A 15,042-nucleotide genomic window follows, 5' to 3' on the forward strand; every position below is an offset into this window, starting at 1 on the left:
GTGCCCCCACAGTCCGGACTGCAGTCCTTGAGGTAGTCCAAGCGTAGTGACTGTTCATGAGGGTCTTTGTCGGTAGTGGATTTCTTAACGTCCCACCTTCGCCCCCTTATGAACCTTTCCCTCCCTCTGCTTGCGACCTGGTTTGGGGATTTTGCTGGGGAGATATTCCTCTTGCTGTTAACCCCCATGGCAATCCACCCTCCCCACCTAGGCAGTTCCCGCCCATGTCCCCTGGCTAATGCTAGTAGGCGATGTGTAGGAAAAGTACATACCCCAGGTTGGCCTTCGTGCAATGTGGTCCGGACCAGTGGGACCCTGAGGGCACACGGTCATGGTGGAGGGGTGCGCGTCATCGGTACGGTTCGGGGTGGAGGTCTCTGCTGCTTGTTGAGGGTATTGGCTGGTTATTCTTCGGGGTTCTCAGGGCCTCCCCTACATTGTGGCGGGAGTAGGTCCTGCTCGGAGGTTGTGTGCAACTTCTGACGGGCCCGTCGCCCGGGCTGGAGGACCCTCCAGGATCCAGTTCGGGATCTGTATCATGGGCAGGCCTGCAGCATGCAGAAAGCAGGGGACATCGTTCGGCCAGCGGATTATGTGCCTGTCCTAGCTTGGAGGCTAAATGGGAACCCCCACTTGTAGGGTATTCTCCTCTTTTGTAGCATCCGGGTTAGCGGTCTCAGTGCTCGGCGAGCATCTAGGGTGATTGTGGACAGGTCTTGATAGATGGAGACTTGGGAGTCCATGTATGTGATCCTTTGTTGCGCTCTAGCTGCTTGCATTATAGCTTCTTTTAGTTGGAAGGATTCCAGTGAGCATATGATGACTCTCGGGAGGCCGTCTCTTCTAGGCGCCCGCAGGGCCCGGTGCGCCCTTTCGATGCCGAAATCGCTGTGGGCCGTTTCACCCATGAGGTGCATGAACAGGCCAGTGAGGGCCTCCTGGCGGATTTCCCTCTGTGTCTCTGGGAGGCCTCGGATCCTTATTTTTTTGCGGCGGCCTCTATTATCGAGGTCTTCTACTTGGCAGCGGATGTCCAGCAGGATGTTTCCTTGCCTCCCTGTTGCCAGTTCAGCTGCTTGCCTGGATTGGGCACTCTGTAGACGGTCCTCTTCCAGGCTGTCTACGTGCTGCTCCAGAGCTGTAAGGTCTCTACGGACCGCCGTGATCTCCTCTCTAATGACGGTTCTCAGTTCCGCGACCATTTCCGCCTTATCCTTGCGGGTAAGCATGTTAGTCGTGATTTTAGTTATATCTGCTGATATTTGGGTCAGCATGGGGGTCGCCGGCGAGGCCCGGTCCGAGTGTGCCACACTGGAAGTCGGAGAGGATGGCGTCGGCCTGGTGGTGCCATCTGGGCCCCGCGGGCCCTGTGATGCCATTAAAAATTCCTCCATCGGGCCGGGGTTGTGTCTTACTGGGGTCACACTGGAGGTACCTTTCTTTTTATATTCATATAAACCTAACTCTAGTAACTCACATGGTATTCACTAAAGTGAATAAAAAATACAATACAATACAACTTTCAATTTTAAAGCATAGAAGCATAGCTGACTTAGAGATCTTTTTCCAGTTCATGTGTTTTGGATTTGAATATAAAATTTATTTCTTACTTTTGTGACTGCCACTATATGTACAGGAGGCAGAAATTTAAAGCCTAGTCCCTACTCTATATGGTCCTTTGGAGTATATGGTCCCTGGCTTGGAGTCATAAGTCCAATCTGTACCCACAAAATTTTTTTTTAATTTTTTTTTGGTGACAGGATATTTTTTCGTATTTAAGCCTTTCACCATATAATTTTAGACTTTGACTTCTTGTCCTAGCATTTCTCCTTCATTGGTATCTATTTATTTTGCTGTAAATCTGTGTATATGTATGTACATATGTGTATATTCAGTATGTATATATTCAACTCTGTAAGTATACATGGTCCTTTGTTGCTAGATGCTTTCTCTTAATGCGAATAGCACTTACAGTTGCTTTGGGCAGATCTAGAATGACAAAAATATTATGAACTGACTTTTGGCAAAGCAGTCATCATATGACTGTGCTGCATTTAAATTACAAGTGCCTATGGATTTTATGAACCAACTAACAGTGAGTGAGGCTGAAACTCCCATACTTAATAATTAGTGGGAGTGTCCACATACATTTTGCTATATAGTGCGTGTGCTTGTGTTTATTGGTGTTTACTTGTTCAGATTCTTTATGAATTCATGATTTTATCCTGTTTAACATATTAGCAATATAGTAGTGCCCAGTTTAACTGTAGAAACAGGTGTTTTGTTTTACCTATGTTTTGATATGCTGTACACTGGCTAACAAATATCATTTTAAAAGCGTTATTGTGTGTGAAAATGGTACCGAAATTCCTTTTACACCATTATCACTTAAAAAGCTGTTGTAGTTATTTTTCTTAGTATGTTTCTTTAATATTAAACTGCAGATATTCCAAACAATTGATAACCACAGTAATGAGACTTTCCCTCTTTGTATTTCAGTCAAAAGACGTATTTTGTTCTAGTAGGGACAGCAAATGGCAGCATTGCAGTTTTTGACGAATCAGCAGTACAGGTAAACAATCTGCTCTTTTTTTTTTTCTGGCTACCTGATGATTGATTAGAGTCTTAGGTACACCCACACAGACTGGCACATACTTTGATAAACCAGCTATGCTACAGTACGTAATTATGTAGAGTAGATGAAAGATGTTTGGGGCAGAATTAAAGGGAGGTGTAGCACAAGGACTTTAAACTAAAAGTGACCTTTGTAAAGATGTTCAGAGGTTAGGTGTCTCAGCAAGGTGTCTGGTGCATTAGAGACTGGGAATAATAACATAAGGGGACTGTTGCAGTTCACTTTTTTAAAAACAACAGCCGACACTACGTAGAGGAACAAAATGTAGCTTTAGGCAGCAAAAGTCACTGTTTGTTCTTATAGTAGTTTTTAAAGGATAATCTGACATGATTGCACAAATAGGAGAGGAAGAAAGTATTTTATACATATCCGTTTATGACTAGGTTTACTGCACATGCAGTGATGCTTTGTGCAACATTGATAGTGTGAGCACAAGGGTATGATGCCATCCAGAACTGCAACAGATTAGTGTCTTCCTGGTAGCATACAGATCGCAAGCCTCATAGTGTTTTTGACTTAAATCTTCTGAGGGTTATTTTGCTGTTGCAACTTTTTGCACCACAAAGACCCATCTCCCCTGCATTCTATTTGATTTCTTAGTAGTGAAAAAATAGTGCACGCATGTAAAGATGTATGTATTTTACTGAATGATCTGGTAACTTGACCTGCTGTAAATGGTTTCATATCAACTATCCATTTTCCTAGTCTACAGATGCAACTCCTCTCAAGCTTCTTAATGTTGGTGATAAGAGTACTCCTGTAATGAATTTATGTGAATCCACATATTCATCTGAGAAGAATTCTATTTGGGGCATCTGTGGAACAAAAATCATATCAATATCAAGTGACTTTTCTATTCAAAAGACTATTGATACAAAAGCTACAGTGTGAGTTTTTTGTTTCCTTTTTTTTTCATTGTAGCTGTTGTACTTGTTTATGGTTTCCTGTATGACAGTTTTATTCAGTTGCTTTTTTCAACTTTTTTTTTTTTTTTAATATTATAAGCTATGCAGGACAGCCTGTGAACTTATCAAAACCAAATATAATGCATCTTACCTTATGATAATATTATTAGAAGTAATAGTATTTCGAAATATCTATCTATCTATATCATCCACTGGTTAATAGAATTATAAGAAGAAAATACTTTAAAAAGATCAAGAAAAATATTAATGAAAAAATTGGGTGTTTTTGAGTTACTGAGAGGCGGGGTAAAGTAAGGGAGTAGAGAGTACCGAGAAGTAACTAGTGGTCGGTAGGATATTTAAAAATGGAAAGCTAGACAATAGAAAAAATTTATAGTTTTGCAGGTATAAGGGGTTTAATGGGACAAGCATCACTTGACAATTATGTTTTTAAACCAGCAATCAAACCGTTTTAAACAAATATACAAACCAAAAGAATGTATGTAAGTTTGTATTTGTTTAGTCATTTAGCAACATTAGGGGAAATTAGCAGGTAGGTTTACAGTTTTCACTTGGGTGATTTTTAGCTGCACTGAGTTTATATTTTTGTATTTAGATTCCATGTCAAAGGTTTAGTATACATATTTCTAATTCATATTTAAAAAAAAAAATTTATGACATACTAGTGTGCAAATATTTTATGCAGGTGTTAACATTTACATTTTTAAGGCATTCTCACTACAGCATTATTTTAGTGTTTATTTTTAACAAATTAACAAAATGCTAATTGATTTTCACAGTTGGTTTAGGAAGGGGTGCTGGCAACAGCAGCAACCACCATAAGTAGGAAACCAATATGCAAATAAACCACAATATTAAAACCAGTAATAGGTTGAGTAAATAAAATTGCTTATGTTGTTACAATAGCACGTGTCAACGGGTGGGATATATTGGGCAGCAAGTGAATAGTCATTTCTGGAAGCAGGAAAAATGGGCAAGAGAAAAGATCTGAGTGACATTGACAAGGGCCAAATAGTGATAGCTGGACGACTGGGTCAGGGCATCTCCAAAAAGTTAAGTCTTGTGGGGTGTCTTGGTATACAGTGGTTAGTACCTACCAAAAGTGGTGCATGGAAGGACAACCGGTGAACCAGCATCACGGTCATGGGTGCCCAAGGCTCATTGATGCATGTGGAAAGTGAAGTGTGGTCTGATCACATGGCAGAGCTACGGTAACTCAAATTGGGGAAAAACATAATGCTGGCAATGAAAGAATCCTAGCAATGAACAAGCTAAGGGTAGGACTCCGAATCCATGGTGAAGCGTGGAGCGCTAAGCAGCACGGGCCCGATGGTCTGTGATGACAATAAGAGCCTTAGAGACTGCTATCCCGAACCCCTCCAAAGTGACCTAACCCTTACCTTGGATTCAGAGTCCTACCCTTAGCTTACACCAACAGTGCTATGTTAGCCGGCCAGCTTCTAATCCTATAATGAGACTGAATCTATTGTAGTTATAGTTCATCCGACTTCATGGTTACGTGTATCATTATGAGGGTAGCAACTTAGTTGCCTCCACAAGGATTATGCTTAGACAGCTGGATACATGGTCTTGTTCATTGCTAGGATTCTAGTTGTGTGTCTGTTTATTTCCTTCCTATGAGCTGCTGCTCGCTAGACCAGGGATATTTCTTCCACCACTACGGTGGTTATTTTTCAGCTATTTGCGCTGACCCTGTAGGTCTTTAAAAGCCTGTCACGAGTTTTCATTATTTTTTCTTTTTTTTTTTTTTGGTTATGGATTTTTTGACAGTTATTTTAAGTGTCTAATAAAAGTCATTTTTAATACAGTTAGTAGTGGCAACCTAACCATTGACCATTGGGGTCTAGTGCTCCTGTGGTCTTTTTTTTGTTTATAGCACACTAGTGAGGGTTACCCCCTACAGGTTTGCCCATAGACACATTATCAGGGTTTTATGTTGCTAAGGATTATGTACATGTAGACTGTCGAATATATCGAATAGTTACAAACAACCCCCTTCAAAAATAAAATAGGGCACTGATATTTTCCCACAGGGACTGCATCTGCAAGACATCTCAGAATTATTTTAAATCTCTATATACATTGCATGTCTACAGAAAACTGTTCTGATATTTCCTTTTTTTTTAACACCAGTTGTTTCCTTTTTTGTTTGTGTTTTATAAATGCAGATATTCACATGGATCCTCTGTTAGTTTGGGAAGTGACCAAAATATAACATGCATTGCAGTTGATAAATACATATATGCTGCAAAGAAATATAGCCCCTTTGTGGAAATTTGGGATAAGAAGACAGAAAAGATATGTGAAATACTTGACTGTGCCCACTATCTAAAGTAAGAGATTATGTATTGGTCAAGATAATGTGACAAAAGTTGTTAATTATTATACTACTACTGCTGAAATTACTGTATTATTAATATACTGCTAATAGTTTAAAACTATTTGCATGTCAGTGTGAATGCGTTTAATTGTTCATATGTTTTAAAACCTTTCTCTCATTCTATTTTCCTTTTTAACTAATTTTAGAGAAGATATTAAGAAGCGCAGGAAACTATACCAAGAACATGTCTACACTTCACGAGTGAAAGCTTTATTTTTGCAGAAAAATACTGCTCTTTGGGTTGGGACAGGGGGAGGTCAAATTCTGCTAATTGATTTATCAACTCGACGACCAATCCATATCATACATAGTTTCTGTGACTCTATCCGATGTATGGGACCAGCACAAATAGGTACATTTATTTAGGTCACATTGTTACTTGTTTACTCAATCATATTTTTGTTTTTTGTTGTATGTGGTGCCTGTAATATGTGTGTTAACATGAAACATAGAATATGACGACAGATAAGAACCATTCGGCCCATCTAGTCTGCCAAATTTTCTAAATACTTTCATTAGTCCCTGGCCTTATCTCATAGCTAGGATAGCCTGGGATAAGGACCAAAAGGACCCCTTAAGGGCCAAACTTCTGGAATAAAAGGGAATCATGACATGTCACACATGTCATGTGTCCTTAAGGGGTTAAACTCCTTCACTGTCTTAACCTCTACCACTTCAGCTGATTTTCATGTACATTCTGGGGATGTTACTTTTTTGCCCCACATCCAGGGGATGTTACAATTACCCAATTTATTGGTACTCTTTATCTACCTCGGAAGGATGAAGGGCTGAGTTGACCCTGTCAGGATTTGAATCTGCGATCACGAGTGGAACAGATTAAAGCATTAGCTCACTGAGCTATCTCAGTAATCCTCAATTTGTGGGAAGAAAGCAAATTATTTCTGTAGCAAATACCTGAAATGCACTTTTCCATTACACTTTCCCAAAATACCCTTTTTGTAAAATAGATATAGAGATATAGATATTATTTTAATTTTATACTATTTAAGTATCAATCTAGCATCTAATTGCGAACTAAAAGTGAATAACAGATTGTACAGTACTACAATTATTGGAAAATTCTTTCTAGTTAATTTTATTGTCATTCATATGCCTTCCCGTGGCCTGGCTAACTATGCAAATGCGTTAACACTTGGAATGCTGAACACACAACATATGCACATGTACGGCATGCAGAGTGTGCATGCATATATTTGGCATTTCTCTGAGTAGAGCAGAGGTAAGGAAATGTTTTACTTATCTTTGCTGTGTTATTGACTTCCACTGGTAATGCTGAAAAGGGAAGTGCTGCTTTAAGCATGGTGTAATTCAGATTTTTATATAATTTCTAAATATTTATATATTTTAATTATATTGTTTAAAAGAAAAAAAAAAGCATCTTAATTTCAACACATTCATGACTGTTCTCTTTTAGACAAAGGAAGCCTAAAAAACATAGTGCTTGTTTTGGGATATCGCTGCTCACCTCGAAAAGGTAAATCTCTATATTTTGTTGTTTGAATGCATTATGTAGGCCACAGTTTAAGACTAAGCTGTAACTTGTAGAGAAGTCAAAGTAAATTTCAAATTTAAGGCAAAAAAGTAAAATTGAAAAAACACTTTGCATAAGTTGGCTGTTTTTTCCCCCAGCTATTTTGGTCTAAAATGTGAAATTTAATTTCCAGCAATTCATAAAACATTGGATATGTTTGTTTCTTTAAAAAAATTTGTTTATAGCATCCCAATGAAGAGCACAAATTATCTCACAACTTTCAAATATTTGTTACTCACAAAACAAACACTAATTTATAAAACAATTATTAACAGGAAGGTATAAAAAAAATGTAATTGGGGGCAGGGCCTGACAACCACGATGGCCAGACATGTATTCTGCCAACTTGATCTAAAATTGGGAAAATACCTCTGTTAATCCAACTAGACACAACCCTGGGCCACTTGGGGATCACCCTTACTATACACTGCTACACATGAAGTCTGAATGTGGATGCCCCGATCGAAGCATACTGTACCTCATCCGGCGGCCTACTGAAGGACGGGGAGGCAGCCAATCTCCGGGCTTAAGCCTGGCACAAAAGTCTGTACAGCCTTGTCGCACCCCACCCTCCTTGGACCAGCGGGGGATATCCCGATCCCCACTGGGTGCACCTGCACCTCCACAGGGTCAACACGACAGCCCAGAGTCGGAGACCGCATGGTCACCTAAGATGGTGGATGCGCTACAACCTCAACAAGCCCAAGCTGTTCTGGAGGAACTGTCCTGGAGGGAGGTGGTCTGTCAGGCCTTTTAGCTCCACTTAAAAAGCTGTTCACTCCAGCTTACCACCCCTGCTGCCCTGGAAATCCAGCCTGCAATGGAGGCTACTCAACCTTCCTCCAGGTGTGGGGTCCTACTGGAGCTGAATCCGGCCTGATGCCCTCAAACCCAGAGGAGCTCCTGGCTTACGGTGGTCAAACTCCAGAGAAAATCACTGAAACCTGGTACATGCATCAACACATTTATAACCATGAGATGGTGGCAAACTTCCAATATAGTTATATAGTTATTACAATATAGTAATGTGGCCTAGTCATCAATAAGCAAATGCTAACAATACGACATCACCCCAGACTGGCCCACAGCGAAGCACAGCCCTGCCACGACCAGCTGGGTGAGACCATGCCACAGTGCGGATGGTGAGGAGAAAGAGGCGGGAGCCTCTCCAGCGGCGCCAATATCCGCGACATGATTCGGCTGTGTGGAGACTGCTATCTGGGCCACAGCTCATCATGGAGCAGCATTACACCCAACGCTCACACCCTCGAGAAGCTCTTGCCTAGTTAGGGCTGCAGGAGCCTGTTACTGGGCCCTGGAATCAAGCTCAGCCCACTAAACAAAAAGGGACTTGGTCCCCCACTGGGGATTGGATAGAGGGGGACTTCTGTGGCTTATAGGCCTTCAGCCTTGGTGTTAGCCCAGTAGAACTTTAATCTTAAATGTAACCAGCCTATGTTATGTTAAGTCTTATTGCATGTTTTCTAGATTATATTTTAGGTATTTTCATTGTGTGCATACCATGCCAGTTCTAATCTCTAACAGGCTTGTTAGTACTTCATGTTACACAACAATGATTCTCATGATATACTAGCTTGTGTCTAAAGCATTTACGATTAGTAAGCGATCTCAATGTCTGCATATACCTACCTGTCTATAATCTTGGAGTGTACCCAGGGCTCGAGTCCTGCAGGGGACTTTTTTTAGAGCAGGAACGCCGTTCCCATTTGTGGTCCTGCAGGCACTCGGGGGGCGGCCAAAAATGCCGCCCCCACATGTCCCCTGTTTTCCCCCTGTCATGGGGGCTGGGATTGGTATCAAATACAGAGGAACTCTTGGTTAATCCAGACTAGGAGAATATGATATGTAAAATAAATAAATTGATGGCCACGTGATGGTCCCCCCCCACCCTGTTGGGCGCCTGTCTCGCTGTTAGATGCAGTGAGGGAGCTCTGTCAACTCTGCTCCCTCACATGCCATTTGCTGATTCTGGGAGCCGGAATAGGACATCATATTCCGGCTCCCTGCAACAGTAGATGGCCTGCGCGGCGAGAGGGAGCAGAGGGGACACAGATCCCTCGTCACGTCTGACAGCGACACAGGCGCCCGCCACACTGAAGCCCCACTGGACTCCAGGGACAGGTCCACGCCAGCTCTCCAGGTAGGGAGGTTAGGTGGACATTTTTAAAATTTTTAAAAAATATATAAATAATTTGTGTGTGTCTGTGAGTATGCGTGTCAGTGAGTGAGTGTGTATGAGTGTGTGAGTGTATGTGTACACGCGTTTATATATGCATAAGAGTGGGGGGGGTTTTTGGGGGGGGGTGAGTTCCCACACTTTATTCCCCAGGACTTGACCCCTGAGTGTACCTAATTCTCGAACATGCCAGTTTAACCTGTTTCATATATAGAAACATAGAGTGTGACGGCAGATAAGAACCATTCAGCCCATCTAGTCTGCCAAATTTTCTAAATACTTTCATTAGTCCCTGGCCTTATCTTATAGTTAGGATAGCCTTATGCCTATCCCACGCATGCTTGAACTCCTTTACTGTGTTAACCTCTACCACTTGAGCATGAAGGCTATTACATGCATCCACTACCCTCTCAGTAAAGTAATACTTCCTGATAAACCTTTGTCCCTCTAATTTAAGACTGTGTCCTCTTGTTGTGGTAGTTTTTCTTCATTTAATTATAGTCTCCTCCTTTACTGTGTTGATTCCCTTTATGTATTTAAATGTTTCTAATATATCCCCCCTGTTTTGTCTTTCCTACAAGCTATTCATGTTAAGTTCCTTTAACCTTTCTGTAGCTGAGTGTTAGTTCCACATAGACTTTCTCCGCTTGTAATCCAAGAATTGCTCAGGAAGCTCAGGAAGCTCAGCATAAGCAATGAATAAAACAATCCACGAATATCCCATCACCTTTCCCAATAACTGGACGACACACAGTATCAGGAGCAGAACTCATGTTTAATACCAAATGCCCTGCTTTTATGCAACTCTCCCATGCAAGGTAGACACCCACAGAAGATCATATATTTACCAATCACATACTGGTCACAGCCCACACATCCCCTCCTCTCATCCTGAGAAATAACACAATTAACAGAACAGTTTCAACACACGTATCCCTGTTTTTCAGATGTACCCAAAGACATGAGATAAACCCCCAAATTATACATCCCCTGATAGCCCTTATCTGGGTGAGCAACATACTCAAAAATCACCCAGATCAGATCAGGGGTCCGTGAATTTCCTGGAAGTGTTTGTTTTACCGACCACACATGAGGAAATAGCCGAAAGCAGTTCCATGTATTCTGGCATTGCGGTCGGTCTCTGTTCGCAAGGTAAAAGAAACAAAAATAATCGACATAATGGGCTTTGCCTGGATCCATATGAATTCCCTTGTTCGTGGGAATCTTTTTACTGAACGCCGGACCGTTCGTGTGTTTCCTCACGAACGGGTGGAGGTATGTTCGCATGTCGAACGGCGCTCACCCAGGGAATATACTGTACATTCGTATGCTTTTCAATCAGGCTGGTGTGAAGAACAATGGGGAGGTAAATTAGAGCCACGCTTCTCTTCGGGGTGGTCTGGTTGTTCGGTAGTTTGTTCGTATGTCGAACGGAGCTATTGAACCTATTATCCATTGCATTCCTACCGAAAAAACATACGAATGCTTAGGTAATTCACTGCTCCCAAGTAACAAAACATAGAAATACTGTTGCAACAAGAAATGTTATGGACAGCCAAACGCAATCTGCTAAACTTTCTTTGTAAGTTTTATCCTGCAATCCATGAACCAGTTTATCCCTTCTCTGAACTCTCTCTAAAGTATCAATATCCTTCTGGAGATATGATCTCCAGTACTGCGTACAATACTCCAAGTGAGGTCTCACCAATGTTCTGTACAATGGCATGAGCACTTCCCTCTTTCTACTGCTAATACCTCTCCCAATACAACCAAGCATTCTGCTAGCATTTCCTGCTGCTCTATTACATTGTCTGCCTACCTTTAAGTTATCAGAAATAATCACCCCTAAATCCCTTTCCTCAGATGTTGAGGTTAGGAGTCTATAAATTATTCTGTATTCTGCCTTTGGGTTTTTACGTCCAAGATGCATTATCTTGCACTTATCTACATTAAATGTCAGTTGCCACAACTCTGATCATTTTTCTAGTTTACCTAAATCATTTGCCATTTGGCTTATCACTCCTGGAACATCAAACCTGTTACATATCGTAGTATAATCAGCAAAAAGACATACCTTTCCATCAAGACCTTCTGCAATATCACAAATAAAAATATTAAAGAGAATGGGTCCAAGTACAGATCCCTGAAGTACCCCACTGGTGACAAGCCCATGCTTCGAATATACTCCATTGACTACAACCCTCTGTTGCCTGTCCCTCAGCCACTGCCTTACCCATTTAACAATATTGGAATCCAAACCTAAAGATTGTAGTTTATTGAAATATTATTTTTATGCTAGCAACCTATATGTCTAGAAAGTCTTGCAAGTATTTTTATTTTCATTTAGTTGAACCTACTCACTGTATTAAAATATAAAATTAGTGCTATGATCTCACAATGCCACATGCCTATTATACAATTATTGCTGTTGTGCCTGTCTCTGCTGTTGGGGCATTGCAGGCTTGTTTGTAACCCTGGAAGAGAAGTAGTGTACCAAATAAGGGGGCTGGGATTGGTATCAAATACAGAGGAACTCTTGATTAATCCAGACTAGGAGAATATGATATGTAAAATAAATAAATGTTATTGAAAAAACTATTACAATTGCCGAGTATTAAGGCAAATAAAGTGGTGCTTATAAATGTTATTGAAAAAAAATTGCCCAGTGTTCAGGCAGTGTTGATGGTCAATTTTTCTAATGCCTGAAATGTCAGGTGTATCGGATTTCCATCATGGTGATGTCTGACATGGTTCGACACTGGAGTTTATATATTGGGGTTATATATTTTTCCAAATTCAAAACCTCACCAACAACAAATTAAGGGTCACTGGGAGTTAGTTAGTCTTAAACAATACTTATACCAAAAACTGGTACCACAAGGTTTAAGACCAGAAATTCCACTTCCAGATAAGGCAACTACAGATGAGCAAATCCAGGAATGGGACAATATCCTACTGGACTGCTCTTCTAGGCTAATGCAGTTTTTAGTCAGAATTGAATCAGGAAACTTATAGACTGTTAACCAAAATTTAGAAAAAGAACTATCCAATATAAAGGAGTTTAAGGATAAAATTGAATACCCCCTTCTGGAAAATAAGCTACAAAAAAATCTTGAGAATTTCAAAAAAACATATAAACGAAAAAACACACGACAAGTTTCTAAGAGACTAAAGGGACTTCAAAGAAGGTAATCTGTTCCGTTCAAAAAGAAAATACAGGACACAAACCAATAGTAGAAGTAGTTCCACATCTGGGAACACTGACTGGATGGACTCTGACTCCAATACCTACTAGAAATTACCGAAATGAAGACCACCCAAACCTACAAAGGGGAAGAAGCATCCTTACAACTAGAAATGTAACCTTCCCAGACACTCCAGTAATAGCCACCACTGAAACCAACAATACAACTGACAGAACCATTGAGCTTCCTTTTTTAGAGGAGGATTGGCCTCTCCCACAAAGAGGCAAAATAAGAGACAAAAGGAGATGGGGTACAAAACAGACAGAAGAACAAACCAGACCAAATAAGTAACAATCAAAACCAGATTGTTAACCTGTCCAACTTCACCCTTTAACAACATCACATTTCACTCTTAAATAAGGGTCTATCCTTTGTACCTACCCCTAACACTAACACATTTGATTGGATCAAAGATCTCAATCTCTTTGGTCGCAAACTGGCTTTCAATGTGGTACACAAAAGGAAAAGGCAAAAACTAGCAAAAGAGACTGGCTTCTCCTATGCAGATTACAAACATTACCAAACACTATTGTCCCTACTGAACGAATAGGACATAGAACCACCACTCACCAACCTAAAGCCAAAAAGCTGGTTCACTCCAAATCTGAAAGAAGTATCAAGTGTGGACCTTTTTATTAAAATGATCACAGGTGAGATTGAATCCCTAGAGACCCCAATCATTGAGCAAGATAACTTAACTTCATCTGAACGGAAAGTTCTGATGGAATTAGAGAACCAAATCTCATTATAAAATCTTCTGACAAAGGGGGAAACATAGTCCTTTTGGACAGAGAGAAGTACATTGAGATGTGTATGGTACATTTGAGTGACCCAGAGGCATATAGCCCACTACCGAAAGACCTACAACCCAGTTCCTTATAGAATTGAAACCTATCTTGGAACTAGCAATAGAGGATGGCATTTTTAACCAGGGAAGAATATAAATTTATACTACCTCATCTAACCCCAAGAATTGCCACCTTCTACTGCCTTCCCAAGATTCACAAAAACACTAAGAACCCCCCAGGAAGACCAATAGTCTCTGGGAATGGATCTATTACTGAGAGAAGGAGTCCGTTTTGGGAAAAACGATTACATCCGTTTATTGGTCTCAAATACCACTTATAAGGTACTAAACAGACACTAATTTTGTTAGAAAATCTAGAAGTACCACCTTACTGCCTATTAGGAAGCCTAGATGTCGTCACATTATATAACAATATCCATCTCTACAAAGGGCTTGCTGCAACCAAATAAATACTTTCTGAATACATCCTCTATATTCACCACAGCCCAAAGAGAATTTATCATTAAATTATTAATTAATATGTCTTAACACATTTCTTTGTTTTTAATAGTCAACATTACCTACAGCTCAGGGGAACAGCTATAGGGACAGCTTGTGCCCCGAGCTATGCCAATCTCTACCTGGGCTGGTGGGAGGAAACAATGCTGAAAGAATCCATCAAAGACCACTACAAGACATATATACACAGCTGGTACAGATATATCGACGATATTTAGATTTTTTGGTTGGGCTCTGTGGCCATGTTCGAAGAGTTAGTGAGAGAACTTAATGTTAACAACGTAGGTCTCAAGCTCACTCACGTAATCGATGCTTAACATTTGGTATTCCTTGATTTAACCCCTTCCCGACCGCTGACGTATCAGGAGCATCCGACAAAAAACGGTCCTTACGGGCCGCGGACGTACCTGATACATCCTGGGGTAATTAGAGCAGCTCTAATGGTATTTCAGTGATGCCTCAATTTTGAGGCATTGCTGTAATACCCCCCCCCCCCACTGCCGGGGGCCACTGGAGATTACCGGGTTATCGCTCCTTCCTGAGCGATCACTTTCGGGTTGCTCCACATGCAGCCCTGAAGTGAGACAGAGCATTGGAAGCCATCAGGTAGGCTTCCGATGCTCTGCCTGTACGGAGTGCACTCAATTAAATTTTTTTTTTTTTTTTTTAATTAACCCTCTACCCTCCCTCCCCCTCTCCCATGTACTTACCGATTGCTGCATTCCCCCCCCTGGCGATCAGTCTTTTTATTTTGTGGATTCAGTGTGAAAGACACCCAAT

At 41.0% G+C, this 15,042-nt stretch overlaps 1 protein-coding gene across 1 annotated transcript in view; it reads left to right on the top strand.

Annotated features, from left to right (window-relative positions):
* LRRK2 (leucine rich repeat kinase 2) overlaps positions 1–15,042 on the top strand; it is a 245,907-nt gene that overhangs the window by 217,630 nt on the left and 13,235 nt on the right. Inside the window, exons 46-50 of the mRNA XM_063448081.1 lie at positions 2,500–2,572; positions 3,341–3,522; positions 5,751–5,915; positions 6,109–6,314; positions 7,398–7,457. Of these exons, the coding sequence (XP_063304151.1) occupies positions 2,500–2,572; positions 3,341–3,522; positions 5,751–5,915; positions 6,109–6,314; positions 7,398–7,457 (686 nt within the window). The remainder of the gene's footprint in view (positions 1–2,499; positions 2,573–3,340; positions 3,523–5,750; positions 5,916–6,108; positions 6,315–7,397; positions 7,458–15,042) is intronic.

This window comes from Pelobates fuscus, chromosome 3 (assembly GCF_036172605.1).
Source record: "Pelobates fuscus isolate aPelFus1 chromosome 3, aPelFus1.pri, whole genome shotgun sequence".
In the NCBI taxonomy this organism is placed as follows: domain Eukaryota; kingdom Metazoa; phylum Chordata; class Amphibia; order Anura; family Pelobatidae; genus Pelobates; species Pelobates fuscus.